This window comes from Vipera ursinii (genome assembly GCF_947247035.1).
Source record: "Vipera ursinii genome assembly, chromosome: 2".
NCBI lineage: Eukaryota > Metazoa > Chordata > Lepidosauria > Squamata > Viperidae > Vipera > Vipera ursinii.
In genome coordinates, this window is record NC_139513.1 from 253,754,994 (window position 1) to 253,771,803 (window position 16,810).

Consider the following 16,810-nt stretch of genomic DNA (forward strand, 5'->3'; position numbering starts at 1 on the left):
ATGGGATCAAATCACTTACATTTCTGTAATGAAAGTCAAAGAAGCATAACAAGCAAGCAAGACAAGAATACTTCTAATGAAATTTCAATCGCATTAGAAATCATAAAACAATGTTATAATATTGAAAATTGATTATATATAATGCAATAGATTAAGATATTTGTAAGATATGTACTTACTACTGCTGTGACAGACCAAGTGTCTGATATACTTTAAATAGTAAAACAGTCAATTTTTTTAAAAGATCTATAATTTTAATCAAAACTTTGTTTCACTCATTGAAATTCTGTTATTGCTGCTTACAAACATTAAAGTCAATCAAAATTTCAGTAGCTTGTGAAATCAATATTTTTAATATGTCTGCACTGCAGTGCTTCAAATTTTAGGCTAATAGATCACCCCCATATTGATTTCTATGGGAAATGTTAGTCTGTTTGTAAAATATTTTTTAAAAAACAGCAGAGATTGTTAGTTTGGAATTTTGAAGGAGATAGATATATAAAAATTGGTTATTGACTAAATTGCTTAGGATGAATGAACCTTAGGCATATACAATAGACATGAATCACGGAGTTATTATTGAATACTACTTTAGTCCCTTAAACCTGGTATAAGTCAATAACCCATTATAACAATGCAAAATATGATATAAAATATATGAGTGCATTGGTATACGTTTTTCTCCAGTCTAGAGACTATAATATTCACAAATATTGAACTGTTGCTTATAATTTTCTGATTAAAGGTAGAGAATTAAATTTTCATGTGGGGTAAAACTTAAGCAAAATTACTTTTTAGAAGTTATTAAATTGTTGTAACTGCTTTACTTTTTTGATGGGAGGAAAGATGTGGGACAGAGGTAAGTTGAACGTGTGGGCACAGAATGAGGGTATAAAAATTGTCCTCAAAGATGGAATAATAGGAGAGTGGGAATAAATCAATTCCTTCTTTGTAATATGGGTCCATATGTAGAACATGATCTATGGATCCTTTTTCTAAAGAAAAAGATGTGTTTCAATTCTAAGGATATTGATTAAAAATAGATGACCCTGACGTCTAAGTTTGCCTCTCACTTAAATATTAAAACAATTTCAGGCTGATGTTTTTAACTTAAAAGTTTAAAAACTGTGGATAAGTTATTAGAGCAGAATGAAAATATAAGCTAATATAAGCTAAATACATTAGACAATAAACCGCACCAGTATGAGACCTTTCAGTGATGGCTTAAATGTAACAATCAGTTGCAGTTAATCTTTTTTGTGAATACTTAAGCCACTGTTTGTTCATAGACATATATATTTAAAAAGATCAGAATATTTTTCTCTCAAACTTTTCCATTTGTACAGTTTTTGGGTGGTTCAAAATTAATTTTCTTTTTTTGTTGTTGTTGTTTTTAATCCCATTTATATCCCGCCCTTCTCCGAAGACTCAGGGCGGCTTACAATTTAAAGCACAAATCAATGTGCTTAGCAATAGCCTTCATTCTATGTATATGCCTGCTTATTAGGGCTTTCGCCGCCCCCCAAACGGCATTATTACAAAGTCAGCTTATTGCCCCCAACAATCTGGGTCCTCATTTTACCTATCTCGGAAGGATGGAAGGCTGAGTCAACCTTGAGCCTGGTGGGACTTGAACCTGCACTAATTACAGGCAGCTGGTGTTACTTAAGGAGGCATTAGCCCACTGCTCCACCAAGGCTCTTATATTTCACTTATATTTCACAGTGTTTTAGTAATATGTTTATTAGTGACAATCATAGAAGCAAAATTGTTCTGAATCTTACTCTGTTCTGTTATTCTGTTATTCTTTCTATGATCACATGTTTCCATCCCATTAAACCCAAAGAAAGTTCACAATGATATGGGATCTCTTGCCATGGGCAGGGATTTGGACTAGAAGACCTCCAGGGTCCCTTCCAACTCTGTTATTCTGTCTTCTATGTTCTTATGATTGGGTAGTAATGACTCAAGGAATTCCCTTCAAGAAATATCTATTTCTGCTGAATTTTAGAAATGCAACAAATACTTTTGTTTGATTTTATATTAAATTTCATACAATACAACATTTAACCCAAAGAAACATGAGAATAGGAAAAGATAAAAAATGTTATGCTCATTTACTCAGATATAAATTTAGCTGTATTAAGTGAGTTTTACCACCAAGTCTGAACTAAATATTCATAGGTTTCAATCTTAGCATCATTAAATACTAATAATTAAATTATTTTTGTATCCTGTTAAATTACCTCTATATCCTGTTAAAAATATATATGATTTTTTACATAAGGTTCTTTCATACAAGCTTAAAATACAAAATGAAATCAAGTATTTACATTATCCTAATTTTCTAACAGCATTTTTCCCCAATATGATTTAGGAAAATGTTAAGTATTTAAAATACTAAAATATTTTAATACTTAGATAATACCAGTTTCTCTTTACCATGTGATCTAAGACAGCAATAACGTAGTCCTCCTCCTACATGTGTTTGGTTATTTATTTTAAAATGTATAATAGTGTGCCACTGAATCAATGTTTACCTCTCCTGCTGTTGCATTGACTACCAATTTTGGGGGGTTGCAGAATATAAAAGTGATTCTTTTTAGCTTCATTTGCCATTTGTAGAATCAGTATTTTTTCTCATAATTTATAGTGGCAACTGATGGTAGTCCAGACCAACGTAATCCCAGAACAGTAACTTGTTCCCTTCCATCTGTCCTGTCATTAATACGAACCAATGACAAAGTTTTAGTGCCAGTATGAAGCCTATGTGTTTTGAAAAATGGCTATATATGTTTCCATGTTCTTATTCTAAGACACATATATGTAATCACACTTTTTAAAATTCATTACCCACATTTGAAGACATTAATTGATTGAAATCAAGAACTGATAAACAAACAAAGCCCTTATTTTATTTATGTTCCAGAGAAAAAATTGGCATTGTAGCTATCTATTGTTTTATTCATACACCTAAGAAGCACACAAAATGAAGTCCAATAATGTACAGGTTTCACATATGAAAATATAAATGTTACATAAAGGGAAACACATTTTCCCCATTCTAGTCTTCATGGACCTTACAGACCATTTCTCTACTAAATCTCAACAGCTAACCAATGTGTCAATTTTAAATATCACTGGGAAGTTCAGTAGAAATAGAACTGTGTATTACAGAGTGGACAAACATGATATACACATGCATGTTTGTCCACTCTGTAATACGCAGTTCTATTTCTACTGAACTTCCTAGTGATATTTAAAATTCATGAGAAATAATCCAGTGTATCAGCAGATATTCAAAATTCTCACAATTAATTCCTAGTGAAACCTGGATATGATGAAGTGATAAAGTTGAAGAAGATCCAGAGAAGATGCAACAGATTCTCTTTCCCAAAATTATTTCTTATTATTGCAGAGATGGCATATACATTTAATAAATTATGATTTATTGTTGCCGAGTCAGCCAAACATGCAAACTGGATTTGGTATTTTTATCCACCTATCCAGACCTTTTCAGGGACCTGGGATGTTTTATGATGTTAACGCTATTATCACAGGCTATGAGCTGTTCCGAGTTAAGCTGCCTTTTGCAATTGACTGATGTGATTTTGTCAATGCCAATGGTATCCAGATGGTGCTCCAGTTGTTTTGGGATTGCACCCAAAACACCTATTACTATTGGTACTACTCTTGCTTTCTTTTGCCACAGTCATTCTATTTCTATTTGCACATCTTTGTATTTTCTTGTTCTTCAGTTTTTGCGCTTTTATTCTGCTATCTCCCAAGTATTGCCACATCCACTATCCATATTTTTTCACCTTACTTATTGACAATTGTCAAGATTGAAGTGTTTTGTGGCAGGTACCTGTCTGAATTCTAAAGCCCCAGAGCACTTTAGCTTCTTCTATTATTTTATCTATTCTATGGTCCCATCAGTTCTTGCTTGCAGAAAATGGTATTTCTTGCAGAACATCCAATGCACCATTGTTACTCCTTTGTCATGCTGTTGCTTGTAGTCAGTCTGATTTTTTACAGAAGCTAACCATTATTGTTGTTGTTGTTGTTATTACAATATACTTTTCTGAATTGTTCCAAGATTGGTTAGATATCATAGGTATTGGATTGGATATCATAGGTACTGATTGGATTAGATAGGTTTTACCTTGGAATAGTGGGTTGCTAGATCTTAGACTCTAGTGAACAAAGTTACAAGAACAAAGATAAATTGGAGGAGGTATATTTCAGGGTTGTAGTTTTTTGCTGAGTGTTTTCCTGTTTAAATAGTAGATGTTTGAATACAAGTAACAAAGGTTGTGATTTTCATAGAATGAGCTTTTACAGAATATTTTAAAAGGGTTCAGATAACTGAAGTGATTCAATTGTAAAATATCTTCCTACGGAAAATTAGCCTCATTTCTGATCATTTTCAGTAAACTGTGAAAACATCTTTAATCTATTTGGGTTTTACCGCTTTTTAATATAAAAACTATTTTAACTTCCCTTTAAATTGATTGCTTGTTAAATCTAAAAGATAATTTAGATATTGAACACATATATACATACAGTTAAGCTAGATTTAAGTTCTTTCATTGAGTTGGAAATGAACAATTTTCTGCTTATTCCAAATGATTGACACCTAATGTAATAATAATAATAATAAAGTTGGAAGGGACCTTGGAGGTCATCTAGTCCACGGGTCGGCAACCCACAGCTCCGGAGCCGCATGCGGCTCTTTCAGCTGTCTCCTGCAGCTACCAGTCCTCTGCCAGGTGCAGTCAAAAAAAAAAAGTGGGACTAAAAACGTTCAACCAATCAATTCAAACTTCTCATGGGAAAAAAAACTTGCAAAGCTTGAATTGATTGGTTGAAGTCCTTTGGCTTGTGGAACTTCCCACAAGCTGTTTGTGGGACTGCCCACAAACCTTTTTTCTTCCTCGGACTGCACATGGCGGCAGAGGAGGAAGAGACAGGAGGACTGCTGGAATGGTGAGTGGGTCGGTCAGATGGGGCGTGCCAGGGAGGTGGAGTTCTGTTTGTGTGTGTGTGTGTGTGTGTGTGTGTTTGTTTGTGCCTCAGCAAAACTTAGAGGCTTGACTAATAGCAATTTTTCATTTGATACCTACTTCTAAATTAACCAATCCTTAACTAACAGTCCTATATCATATTAAAAGAGAAGAAATACCTCATGAAAATATTATGCTTGAAATCTGTGAGTCTAGTGCAGGGGTAGGCAACCTTGGCTCTTTTATGACTCATGGACTTCAACTCCCAGAATTCCTGAGTCAGCATATCTGATTCAGGAATTCTGGGAGTTGAAGTCCATGAGTCATAAAAGAGCCGAGGTTGCCTACCCCTGGTCTAGTGGATAAAAGGAAAAGTGGAAAGGCCTTTAAGAAATAAATTGATAGGGCAGGAAAAAATGGTATTGTGATCCCCAAAGATTCTCCAGAGTTAATGTTATAGCTGAGATATAGGGGGCAGGTGACAACCTATTAGCAGATTACCCTAAATGTCCATCTAACAGTGGTTTAGCATAACACTCATATAGAATGAGAGTCTTTGCTTGAGATTGTAGGAAAGGAGACATCAGAGTAATAAAAAACATATTTCCTTTTTCAATTTTCATGTTAGCAATATTTACTTGAATGCAAATTTTCCTTATATTCCTTATATAGGATCCAGTTATGCCATCATAATAGATTCTTTGCCGGTATAATGCCTCTAATTCCGTAAAATCTCTCAATAAAACTACATAGATACATGATACAGTACATCTAAAATCAGTTATACTTACTTGTACATGTGCTTAAAATAACATTACCAAAAGTATACATATTGGTAGTGTCACATGATTGTTTTTGTGATATTTATTTTCTTGTATAATGGGAAGAAATTGATTCCAAATGTGTTGTCTTGACCTCCTACTCCATACATGTTAGTGCCTAACCTTAAATGATGTTTCTCCAGTCTCGGCTGTATTTACAGTAATTATATGCATAATGTAGCATATTATTGTCTGGATTTCCTGTTTAATCAGTACAGAGCTTTTTACAAGTGCAGCTGAAAAGGGCAAACAAAATTAAAGCTTTATATACCAAAACAAGTTTGATTTGCTAAGCTCCCAGCATTCCAAAGTACACAAATTTGTTCCACTAAGTTTTCCGATGGCTTGCAGATGGGCAATGATTAATCAGAGAGCTAACTGAAGTAGTTTGCAATTAAACTGGAAAGCTCTGAAGCATGCTAATTGAATCAGAAAATTAGAGGCACTGAACAGTAATTGGCTATTTCTCATGCAGCAGGTGCCAGGCCACTCATCTGTGGAACAAGGTATTTAAGGCATATTAGCACTAGTAAAAATACTTCTTGATATGGAACAGCTAGATTTTCTGCTCATTTTCACCATGGATGCCAAAACATACAGCTGGGGTGTCTAGTGTTTCAATTCATGTTAGTTTTTGTAGTATAAGCACATATAAAGCTTCTGTCATGCAACCTGTACAGAAACTATGAGCGTTTTATAAATGACACTAATGCACAGAAACAAAATAAGTAAGTTAGTTATTTTCCATGGAAATAATGCTGTAAAGCATGTGAAGCAAACAGCTCAATGGTGGGATTCAGCCAGTTCGCACCACCGGTAGCTAATTTTTTGTTGCCCAGGCCCAGAATGGACTTCTGGAAGTAGCATCCACACAGAGAACCGGTTGTTCACATACAGTCATGCTCGAAATTGTTGGCACCCCAGAAATTTTTCCAGAAAATCAAGTATTTCTCACAGAAAAGTATTGCAGGAACACATGTTTTGCTATACACAGGTTTATTCCCAATAATTATGCCAATAATTTTGTCCAGCCCATTTTTGGAGTTTTGTTTGACATTATGTCCAATTTGCTTTTTTTCCTCCCTTTTTTGTTGTGTTCCAATACACACAAAGGGAATAAACCTGTGTATAGCAAAACATGTGTTCCTGCAATACTTTTCTGTGAGAAATACTTGATTTTCTGGAAAAATTTCTGGGGTGCCAACAATTTCGAGCATGACTGTATTTGAATCCCACCACTGAAACAGCTCCATAAGTAACAGTAGCCTTACGTTTTATAGGTCTGATATTCAGCAAGTTTAGTTGTACAGTTCTATTGTTGCACTGAAGTGCTAAATGTTTGCAAAAAGTGTGGAAAAAAATTCAGTCTGAATTTTTTAAAAATTACTGAAATATAGATTACTAAAGCATGTATTTTGAAGTTTGATTGATTACATTAAGCAATAAATCAATTTTAATATAGTTCAAGATAATTCTGAAATACTGAGTGGCATGGGGAGAATTAGTTGAAAATGTTAGCAGTAACAATCATACTGCTGTGAGTTTTGGAGATGCAAAATATAATTCATATGATATCTCAGCATGAGTTTATGTCTTCTAATTAGTACAAACATTTTATTGAGAGCACATGCTATGAAAGTTTGTTATGTCAACAGAGACCAAAGGCCCTTATTCTATAGATAGAATAAGAGGTCTGTTTTGAAGAAACATAGGCTTGCAATCTAAGTGGTAAGTAATCAGGAAAGAATGAAATAGATATATGTGTAATTGTGGAGGTATTTATAAGTTATATCCATTATGTATTAAATATGGATACTTTTGGGGGATTTCCCACACACACACAACTAATTACTTATAAGTGAAGCACTCTTCTTGCAAATTGAATTACAATACTAAAAGCTCTAAAAGCTTCTATTCTGGTTTTTGTAAAGTAGAATATTATGATATTCAAATGCTAATCATATCACTTAGATGACTAGAAAGCAGGGTATTTCAAAAAGAGACATAAATTATAAATTGTAAACAATGCATAGGGGATAGGTTATACCTCTGCCTCATTTAGATTAAGATAGGGAACTTTCTCTAAAGTAAATTATGTGACTTCATTAAATTTTAAAGCTCCTTTAAAATCTTTTCTTAAGATCTTTTTGCAACCGCCTACAAAAAGTTACAAAATACATAGTTGAATAAAAATCTTCAGCTACAACTTAGGAGCACATTCACATTTTCTCAAGTTATATTGTTCAGTTATCTTGTAGTAAATGCACTTCTCTAATATTTCTCCCCTAACATATAAATACATTGGTTGTGCTTTTTTAAAACCTAAAAAAGAGAAGAAAACAAAACAGCTCAAACATTTACATGATCAATGTTTCTTGCTTGAGGGATAAAGTTTGCTCTTCCATGGACAAGTGAGAACATATTGACCATTTTATTCTATTTGCTATTTCTAAATTCAATATACCTCTTGAGTCGATAAACGAGATCGAGAGCATATTCTTTTTTGTGTGTGCCTGCTTGTAGCTTGTTCTCAAGATTCAAGATACATTTTTGATTAATCACAAATGCTCTGGGGTCACGGAGAGCAAATGTGTTTGTGGAGTGTCAGCTGATGCTGTCAGATAAATGTCTTAAGCTTAGCCAGGGTTCATGCCCCAGCTTTAGGCTGTGCCAAATGTCTCCCCTTGTTGGGGAAGATAACAGCTACACTGGAGGCGACTGAGCTGTTTGTTCACTGAAAGGACTGACCTTGCCATATGGGGCTACAATCAGGTGAAAGAAATAGTGTATATGCTTTAATTGAAACTTTTAAGACAAACTTTAGCCACCATAATTAAATTAATTCTTAATTCAGATGGATTCATTTTTCCCCATTATTAATACTAATTCACTATTTTAACTTCATTTTGCAGTTTCAATATTTTAAAATTGTTTTATAAACTCACTTTTATTCCCCTCCATATCAATGTTGTCATTATGGTGAAAAAATACACAGAATATTTAAGGGATATTGGAGAATGTTTTTATTATTTTCATGATCAGAGATTAGTGAAATCTTGCTTCAAACATGAATGAGCTCTCAATAGTGTATTGCTTGCCTTTTCTAACTTTTGAAGACCTGCTTAATGAGTTTTGCCTCATCTATAACAATTTATTTTCTATTCCTAGACAGGACATAAATAAGAAATAGGAAGACCCAGTTTGTCTGTTAACTCCTGGAGAAAACTTTGTATCAAGGCTGTCTGTTTTGTAATGCTACAGGCAAATTTCTGTATCATATGATGATGCATACATAAGTGAAAGCTCATTGGGTTACTTCAGGACTTTGATGTAAAAACAAAATCAGTGGCTTCATCTTACTATGTTTTGCTCTCTGATAATAATAATAATAATAATAATAATAATAATAATAATAATAATAATAATAATAATAATAATAATAACAAAGCTAGACATGACCAAGTTGCTAAACTAATCCACTGGGCATTATGTAAAAAATACAACTTGCCTGTGTCCAAAAAGTCGTGGGAACATAGGGTGGAAAAAGTTGTCGAGAATGAGAGGATGAAGACCTTGTGGGACTTCCGAATACAGACAGATTGCCATTTGGAACACAACACGCCAGATATCACAGTTGTACAGAACCGAAGTTTTCAGCTTATTGATATCGCTGTACCAGGAGATGCCAGAGTCGAAGAAAAAGAACTGGAAAAAATTATGAAATACCATGACCTGGCCATCGAAACTACGCGATTATGGATGAAATGCGTAACAGTGATACCCATTGTCATCGGGGCACTGGGAACTATGTCCAAAAACTTTACAAAACACATCAAGTAATTGCAACTTCTTGCAATAACTCCAGCAAAGCTACAAAAAACTGCGCTACTCGGAACATCTTACATTTTAAGGAGATACCTGGTTGATACGTAGGATGCTGGCAGCAGCCCATGTCAACTACTAGTGCCAGTCAGTTTGAGTGTTCAGTTGACTGAGGTTCATGTTTTATGAATAAAGGTTTTATAATAATAAAGTTGGAAGGGACCTTGGAGGTCGTCTAGTCCAACCCCCTGTTCAGGAAGGAAACCCTATAACATTTCGGACAAATGGCTGTCCAGTCTCTTCTTAAAAACTTCCAGTGTTGGAGCATTCACAGCTTCTGGAGGCAGGTTGTTCCACTGATTAATTGTTCTAACTGTCAGGAAGTTTCTCCTTAGTTCTAGGTTGCTTCTCTCCTTGATTACTTTCCATCCGTTGCTTCTTGTCCTGCCTTTGGGCGCTTTGGAGAATAGCTTGAGTCCCTCCTCTTTGTGGCAGCCCCTGAGATATTGGAACGCTGCTATCATGTCCCCTCTCGTCCTTCTCCATTAAACTAGACATACCCAGTTCCAGCAACCATTCGTTATATGTTTTAGTGTCCAGTCCCCTAATCATCTTTGTTGCTCTTCTCTGTACTCTTTCTAAAGTCTCAACATCTTTTTTACATCGTGGTGACCAAAACTGGATGCAGTATTCCAAGTGTGGCCTTACTTTTTTGTCTCTTAAAATGGTCAAATTGTCATGGGTAAATATTATTTAAATATTTAATTCCAAACAGGAAAGCCTTTGAAGAAATTGTTGTATATTCTCTATCCCCAAACCAAACTGAATCTTTCTTGAACAATCATTTTAAAAACTGTTTTTAAATGCTTCGTCAATTGTTCAGGACCTGTATAGTTATATGTCTATATAACTTTATATATCTGTGTTATAAAAAATTGTTCTACCACAGATCATGTATTTACAGGTATTTGATTCTTTAGCAGTTTGTCCACATAATGCCAATGAATAGAGAAAATATAATTTGGTATCATAAGAAAGCCTGATAACAGGGAAAAATTATTCCCAATATTTATTTTCAGTCAACACCTAAGTCAAAATGAATCCAAATATTTTACACCTTAAATTAATTTGAATTGTGTCTCCAGTAATTTTTACTGCAAGATAAATTTTTATCTTACAAAAATCACAATTTAGTACATCTGCATTGAGACTTTTCTACAATGTGGTGGTTGTCCTGTTTTGAAGCTTCATAATGGCTAGTCTGCTTAGAAGTAGTGTGAGGTGTGGATATTTGAATTTGTACTTGGGCAGTTCAAACTGTTAGTACAAGCAGAACAGACCTCAAAAGACTGAAAAGCAAGCATGCTACAAGCTGGAATTATGCAAATTCCTGAAGCAGGAATTTATTAATTTCCAAGTTATATATTTAGAACATCTGATGATGGACCTGTTCTTTACTGCATCTTTTAATTTTTTTTAAATTCCATTTATATCCCGCCCTTCTCCAAAGACTCAGAGCGGCTTACAAGCTTAGCAGTAGCCTTCATTCTATGTATATGCCTGCTTATTAGGGCTTTCACACACACACACCCAAGCGGCATTATTACAAAGTCAGCTTATTGCCCCTAACAATCTGGGTCCTCATTTTACCTACCTCGGAAGGATGGAAGGCTGAGTCAACCTTGAGCCTGGTGGGAGCCGAACCTGCACTAATTGCAGGCAGCTGGTGTTACTTAAGGAGGCATTAACCCACTGATCCACCAAGGCTCTTTTTAATCCTTACTAAAATGAAAAATATTCTCTAACTGGCACCCCTCTCCATCAGGATCATTCTGTCCAGTCCATGCAACCATATATTTCATCTTCAACAACAATCTTGTGGTGTTAATGTTACTCATAGTCATACATGACTTCTGCCTGTTTTATTATTTTCCCCTAGGACTGCTGCCAACTGCAGTTGATCCTGCTGCCTTTTTCAGCTCCAATACATCTTATAAAATAAAGTAATGTTGTCATGCTGGAAAATATTTGAGGCAATAATTATGACCATAGCTCACCAATCTCTAAGGGAGATTTTGTGTGGGATAAAGAATACCTTTTTAGTCTGATTAAGTGGTGATACCCCAAATACTTCATAAGGCTCAGTTCTTTATATTCCATGTGTAATGCTATTTTGCCATTATAATCACATTCAAATGATCTCTTCATATGATTATTCCAAAAATGGATATCTCAATGTTCAAATTACAACATATATCTATATGGTTAAATTATGGTCTTTTTCTCATTCAGTTTTGCTTTTGTTCTCCTTAGTTTTGCTGTACATTATACATTTCACAGACAAAAGGCAGGATACACTAGTGATATTACAACTGAAGAATGATTCTGAAATTGAAATAGAGAGAAATACTCATCAGCAATATAACCAACGTGGATAGAAGTAACAAAATATTGGTGTTTACAAATATAATTTTCAAGAATATGGGAAAGTAAAAATAGAATTTTTCACTTAAATATCCATCAAAATAATTTACATGAGATATCTAGTTGACTCAGCAGAAGCACAAAGGAACTATATGAGCTTTTCGCCTGAGACTTTAGTTCAGGCACAGCATTTTTTCTGTGAAACAAGAAAAGAAAGGCATTTATTTATTCAAAAGCAAGAACAAAAATAATATACCGGTATATATATATATATATAATAAATGAATTTTAATATATTTACTTAACATTGTAGAGAAATTTTTTTCTAAAGTGAATTAAAAATAATAGATTGTTCCTAATTATTAAATCTTGGGGTGTTTAAAAGTATTGAAAAGGATAGTGTCAACTATTGAATAATCTAAAACCACCAACATATCAGAGAGAAAGTCTTTATAGTATTTCAACAGTCATATTATTTCCTTATCACTGAAACATCATTGTACTATCCTGATTATTTAAAATCTCTTAAATAGATAATCGGTTGAAATAAATATATGTTCTTGTAATTATAATTCATAGTAATTTCTTTGAATGAACAATTAAAAAACAAACATAATGCTGTAGAAATTAAAAATCTTTATTTTGTATTTTTTTTCCTTCCCAAAGCTGAAGAAGAATTGTCATAATTTAACAATAAAATATAACATTCAGTGCTACTTGGGTGTCAAATCTGCTAGGGAAAGCTAGCAAAATGTATAGGGTGACTTTGAACCCAGATTTTGCTTGAACAAGTACAGAATAGGCTACTTTTCTATTTTTCTTTTAACTTTGTGTACAAACTACTAACTTTCCATTAAATTCAATAATGCAGGTAATCCTATTGTGTTTTTTGGGGGTTTTTTGTTGGTTTATTTTTCCAAAACTCATAAGATCAGACATTTCATTACCTCAAATCTTTTATTCTGATATAAGACAACAGGGCCTGATTTAGACTGAGATCCCAGATTAGAGGTTTTTGTCTACTGCTATGGTTCTGCTACATATCCAATCCCCCTTTCAATTATATTTTCAAAAAAGATTCACTGATTTCTCAGACTGACCATTTAAAATTGCTGGTGCCAGCAGTTTGATTGAGCCTGGAACTGTGCCAGGAGGTGGGCTGAAGTCATTAGGATTCTGATCCAAAGTGACTTTCTTAGGTTAACATTAGAGTTACTTATAGCTTAAAAATGATGTGTATTCTACCCTACAAACAAATTTTACTTTGTAATCATTATTTAAACCTAGACAGCTATCTAGAACATTTTTTCAATGATAGAGTAAAAGAATGTTTGTTAGTGTGCCCTTGAAGCTACATTTAAATAGCCTTTGGATCAGAGACTAAACTAATGCAGATGAAAGCAAAAACAGCTAGGGAGGAAGGAGATTCCAAGGTGTGATTGATTTTGACAATGAAGTCAGCTTTGATCCAACAGACTTCTAAAGGGGGATATAGGATTCTTTCCTACCACATACACAGATACACAAACTCATTATGCCACAGGGTAAAATACAGATTTTGAACAATGGTTCAAACAAGAGTTAGTTTAATATTTTTACTGTAAAGTCAAGAACTATGAGATTCAAGCAAATTCCAGCTAGCATTTTAGAAAGGATTTTTTTTCATACAGCACTTAGTCTTTGTTTACATATAGCCAAAATCACATCACTAATTAACAAATAAGGATGTCTTCATACCTGGATAAATTCAGATACAATAATGTATGCATGTCGTACATGTCAGGTTCTTCTCACTTGCCTTCTTTCATTATCTTTTCAGATGAGGGATGACAGGAGCAAGAAAGTAAATGAGATATATGACAAAGAGGTAAAACAAGTAGAGGAAGGAATCGAGATGAATAGAGGATGGGCATAAATGCAGCAAAGAATTAAAAATGGACAGGAGGAAGTGAAAGAAGAAGTGACATTTGAAAAGAGGTACAGATAAAAAAACAGAAGACCAAGAATGAGCCATGTAGGACACAACAGAAGTTCTAGAGAAAAGCAGAGGGCAGCAAGTGACAGGGGAGTGGGATATGGCAAGATGAACAAATAGAGGAGGGAATGAAATGGAATCAAAGTACAGTATAAGGAAAATAGCCAGAAATGGAGTAACAGACAAAGAGCGGCAAGATGTTTATTAATTAATTCAAATGGTATTCTTGTGAATGTTTTTTTAAGAAGAGTTAATCTTACAAAGGTATCAATAGCCTCTGAACGTTAAGAATTGCCCCACATAATATTGCCTTGCTGATAAGGCTTATCCATTTAATCATATTGTATAATGTAAGGGATTAGAATAGAAATGATCTAACCAAACTGCTCCATGCAGAACTATTACTGACCATCTAGCTTCTGCATACTATATATTTTTGAGATATGCCACAACAGCAGTGGCCTTTCTATGTAGCTTGAATAATTAGCTGTCCACTGAAGATAATAGACAGCACAAAGATAAGCTTTGTTTATGCTACAGGATAAGAAAACTTTCAAAAGCAAAACCTTTTAGACATGTGGAATCCATAAAGAACACTCAGTTTAGTGTTATTATTTTGTCCTGCATAAGTGTCACACAACATATATAAGGCCTAGATTATTGAACATCCTAAAAGATATAGGGTTGAGAAAGATAATTAAACTTTGACTTTAAATTTCATACAATTATAGAAATGATGAAATATTTATGCTGATTTGTTGGCATTTTTATTAATAATACAACAGCCATTTCGGTGTAATGTTTAAGGCACCAGGTCAGAAACTAGGAGATTATGCATTCTAGTCCTGCTTTTAGGCATGAAAGCCGAATGGGTGACTTTCAGCCAGTCACTCTCTAAGTCCAACTCACCTCAGGAGGGTTATTGTTGTGTAAAAATAGGAGAAGGAAAGAGCGTTAGATATGTTGGTCTCCTTGAGTTATTTATAAAAATTATAAAGATACCATTTTTAAAATCTCAAATAAATAATATAACTTTACTTAACCAAAATAAAAATAGCCATATGTATTTTTAAAAGCCCAGAATCAACCTCCATCCTTGGAAGATGAAAAGATCGTTCACCCCTGGTTGGCATAGTCATCTGCAATTCTTTTGGAAATTAAAGTGTATAATGTATATTGTAGTGTCACATACACATAAAAGTATTTACAGGGTGGAGCCACTGCTTGTCATTGTTCTTGGGACCTATCCCTTTTTGAATGTATATTACAGAAATTCAGCCTCTGCTTTGTTACTTTTGTGTACTCTGCCACTTAGAAAATATTTAAATGATAATCCACCATCCCTCTATTGATATATGGTAGTGGAATAAAAATAAGTTAGAGTCATGGTGGTGGTGTTTTTTGGAGCAAGGCTGGGCAACCTGTTGATGAATGGAAGGCAGGTGAGACTGTATTAGTGCTGTCTGCAGTTTTTTGACATCATATAACTAGTGAATTTTTAAGATTTTGAAAGACTAATTGGGACAATATTTATAGATGGATTAGATTTCTATAGCTGCTCATCTCAACAAGAGACTGTATGTGATGACAGTGTTATTCATTTATTTATCCATTCATCCATCCAGGTAAATAGCAACACATGGAAATGGTCTGAAAATATTTCTGATATGATATCCGGTAATCTATAATTACTAGAAACATTTTATTCAGCTTTTTATTTTCCAAATCAAGTCTTACAGCTGAAATCCTTTCTGAATGGCAGAAAAAATTCTTAGAATGTTTAAAAATCTACAGAAAGGTAATATATGTTTTTCTAAAAATGTATCTTTATGATGCAAAATATATTAGATAAACTTGATGTATGAGTCAAATTATTTTCAGAACCCTTTATGAAACTTCTTTCTCTAGATGAGGAAAAGATGGGAAAGCAGGTTATGTCCCTATACTCCCCTGGTTTGATGGATTAAATCACTCATTGTTTTTTGAATGCAAACTTTGGAAACAGTTTAAGAATTGGGAAATCAGTTGTTTATATGGGGGGGGAAGTGTAATGTGCCATTTGGTCCAGTTTAGGTGACCTAATCATAGACATGCTTCAAATTATGAATTTCAGTTCATGAGTAATGCATTCAGTACCTTTGTACCAACAGTTTAACTATAAGTGGACAGTGGCATTAATCAAAGGGTTGACTATCATTATACCTTAGATAAGTCTGGAAACAAAGAGGAAAAATAAAAACAATTTGGGAATCTGATATGTAAATCATTATTAGTGTCAATAGAAGTTAGGTCAGAACTTACTAAAAATGTACATTAATACTTACTAAAATTAATCAATATCAATGAATCAGTGTTAACTCTTGATGAACACCTGCAGCTTTCTTGACAAGATTTTTCAGAAGTGGTTTGCTATTTGCTCTTTCCTAGTGCTGAGAGAGAGTGACTGTGACTGCTCACTCAGCTGGCTTTTTGCCTAATGCTTGACTAGAACTCACAGACTCCAAGTTTTTACCCGTTTGCCTTAACCACTGTACTCAATGAGTATTCAGTTAGAATCCACTGAGCATTCTGTCTCAGATCTGTATCTGTTTCATGTATATTCACTAATAAGTCCATTCTGATTGATTTCTGTGTCAATTTAAATTTAAACAGAATAGTCTGTATTAAATTACTGTACACACTTTTTCTTACAATATACAGTATGTCTAAATCTAATATATGCATTTTACTACATTGCTAGCTGAAATATTGATCATAACATA

At 33.9% G+C, this 16,810-nt stretch overlaps 1 protein-coding gene across 10 annotated transcripts in view; it reads left to right on the top strand.

The window, feature by feature from the left end:
* The window catches only part of ARB2A (ARB2 cotranscriptional regulator A), a 229,572-nt gene that overhangs the window by 175,535 nt on the left and 37,227 nt on the right, over nt 1–16,810 (top strand). Inside the window, exon 11 of one of the 10 annotated variants that reach the window (XR_014491446.1) lies at nt 13,893–14,050. The exons of 7 other annotated variants lie outside the window; for them this stretch is intronic. Coding sequence is in view for 2 of the 3 variants with exons in the window: in XM_083354582.1 (XP_083210708.1) it covers nt 13,893–13,903 (11 nt within the window). In the remaining variant the exon portion in view is untranslated. Of the gene's footprint in view, nt 1–8,995; nt 9,022–13,892; nt 14,073–16,810 lie in introns of those variants that run through there. 2 more of the 10 variants (XM_083354582.1, XM_083354583.1) reach the window with 2 other exon arrangements.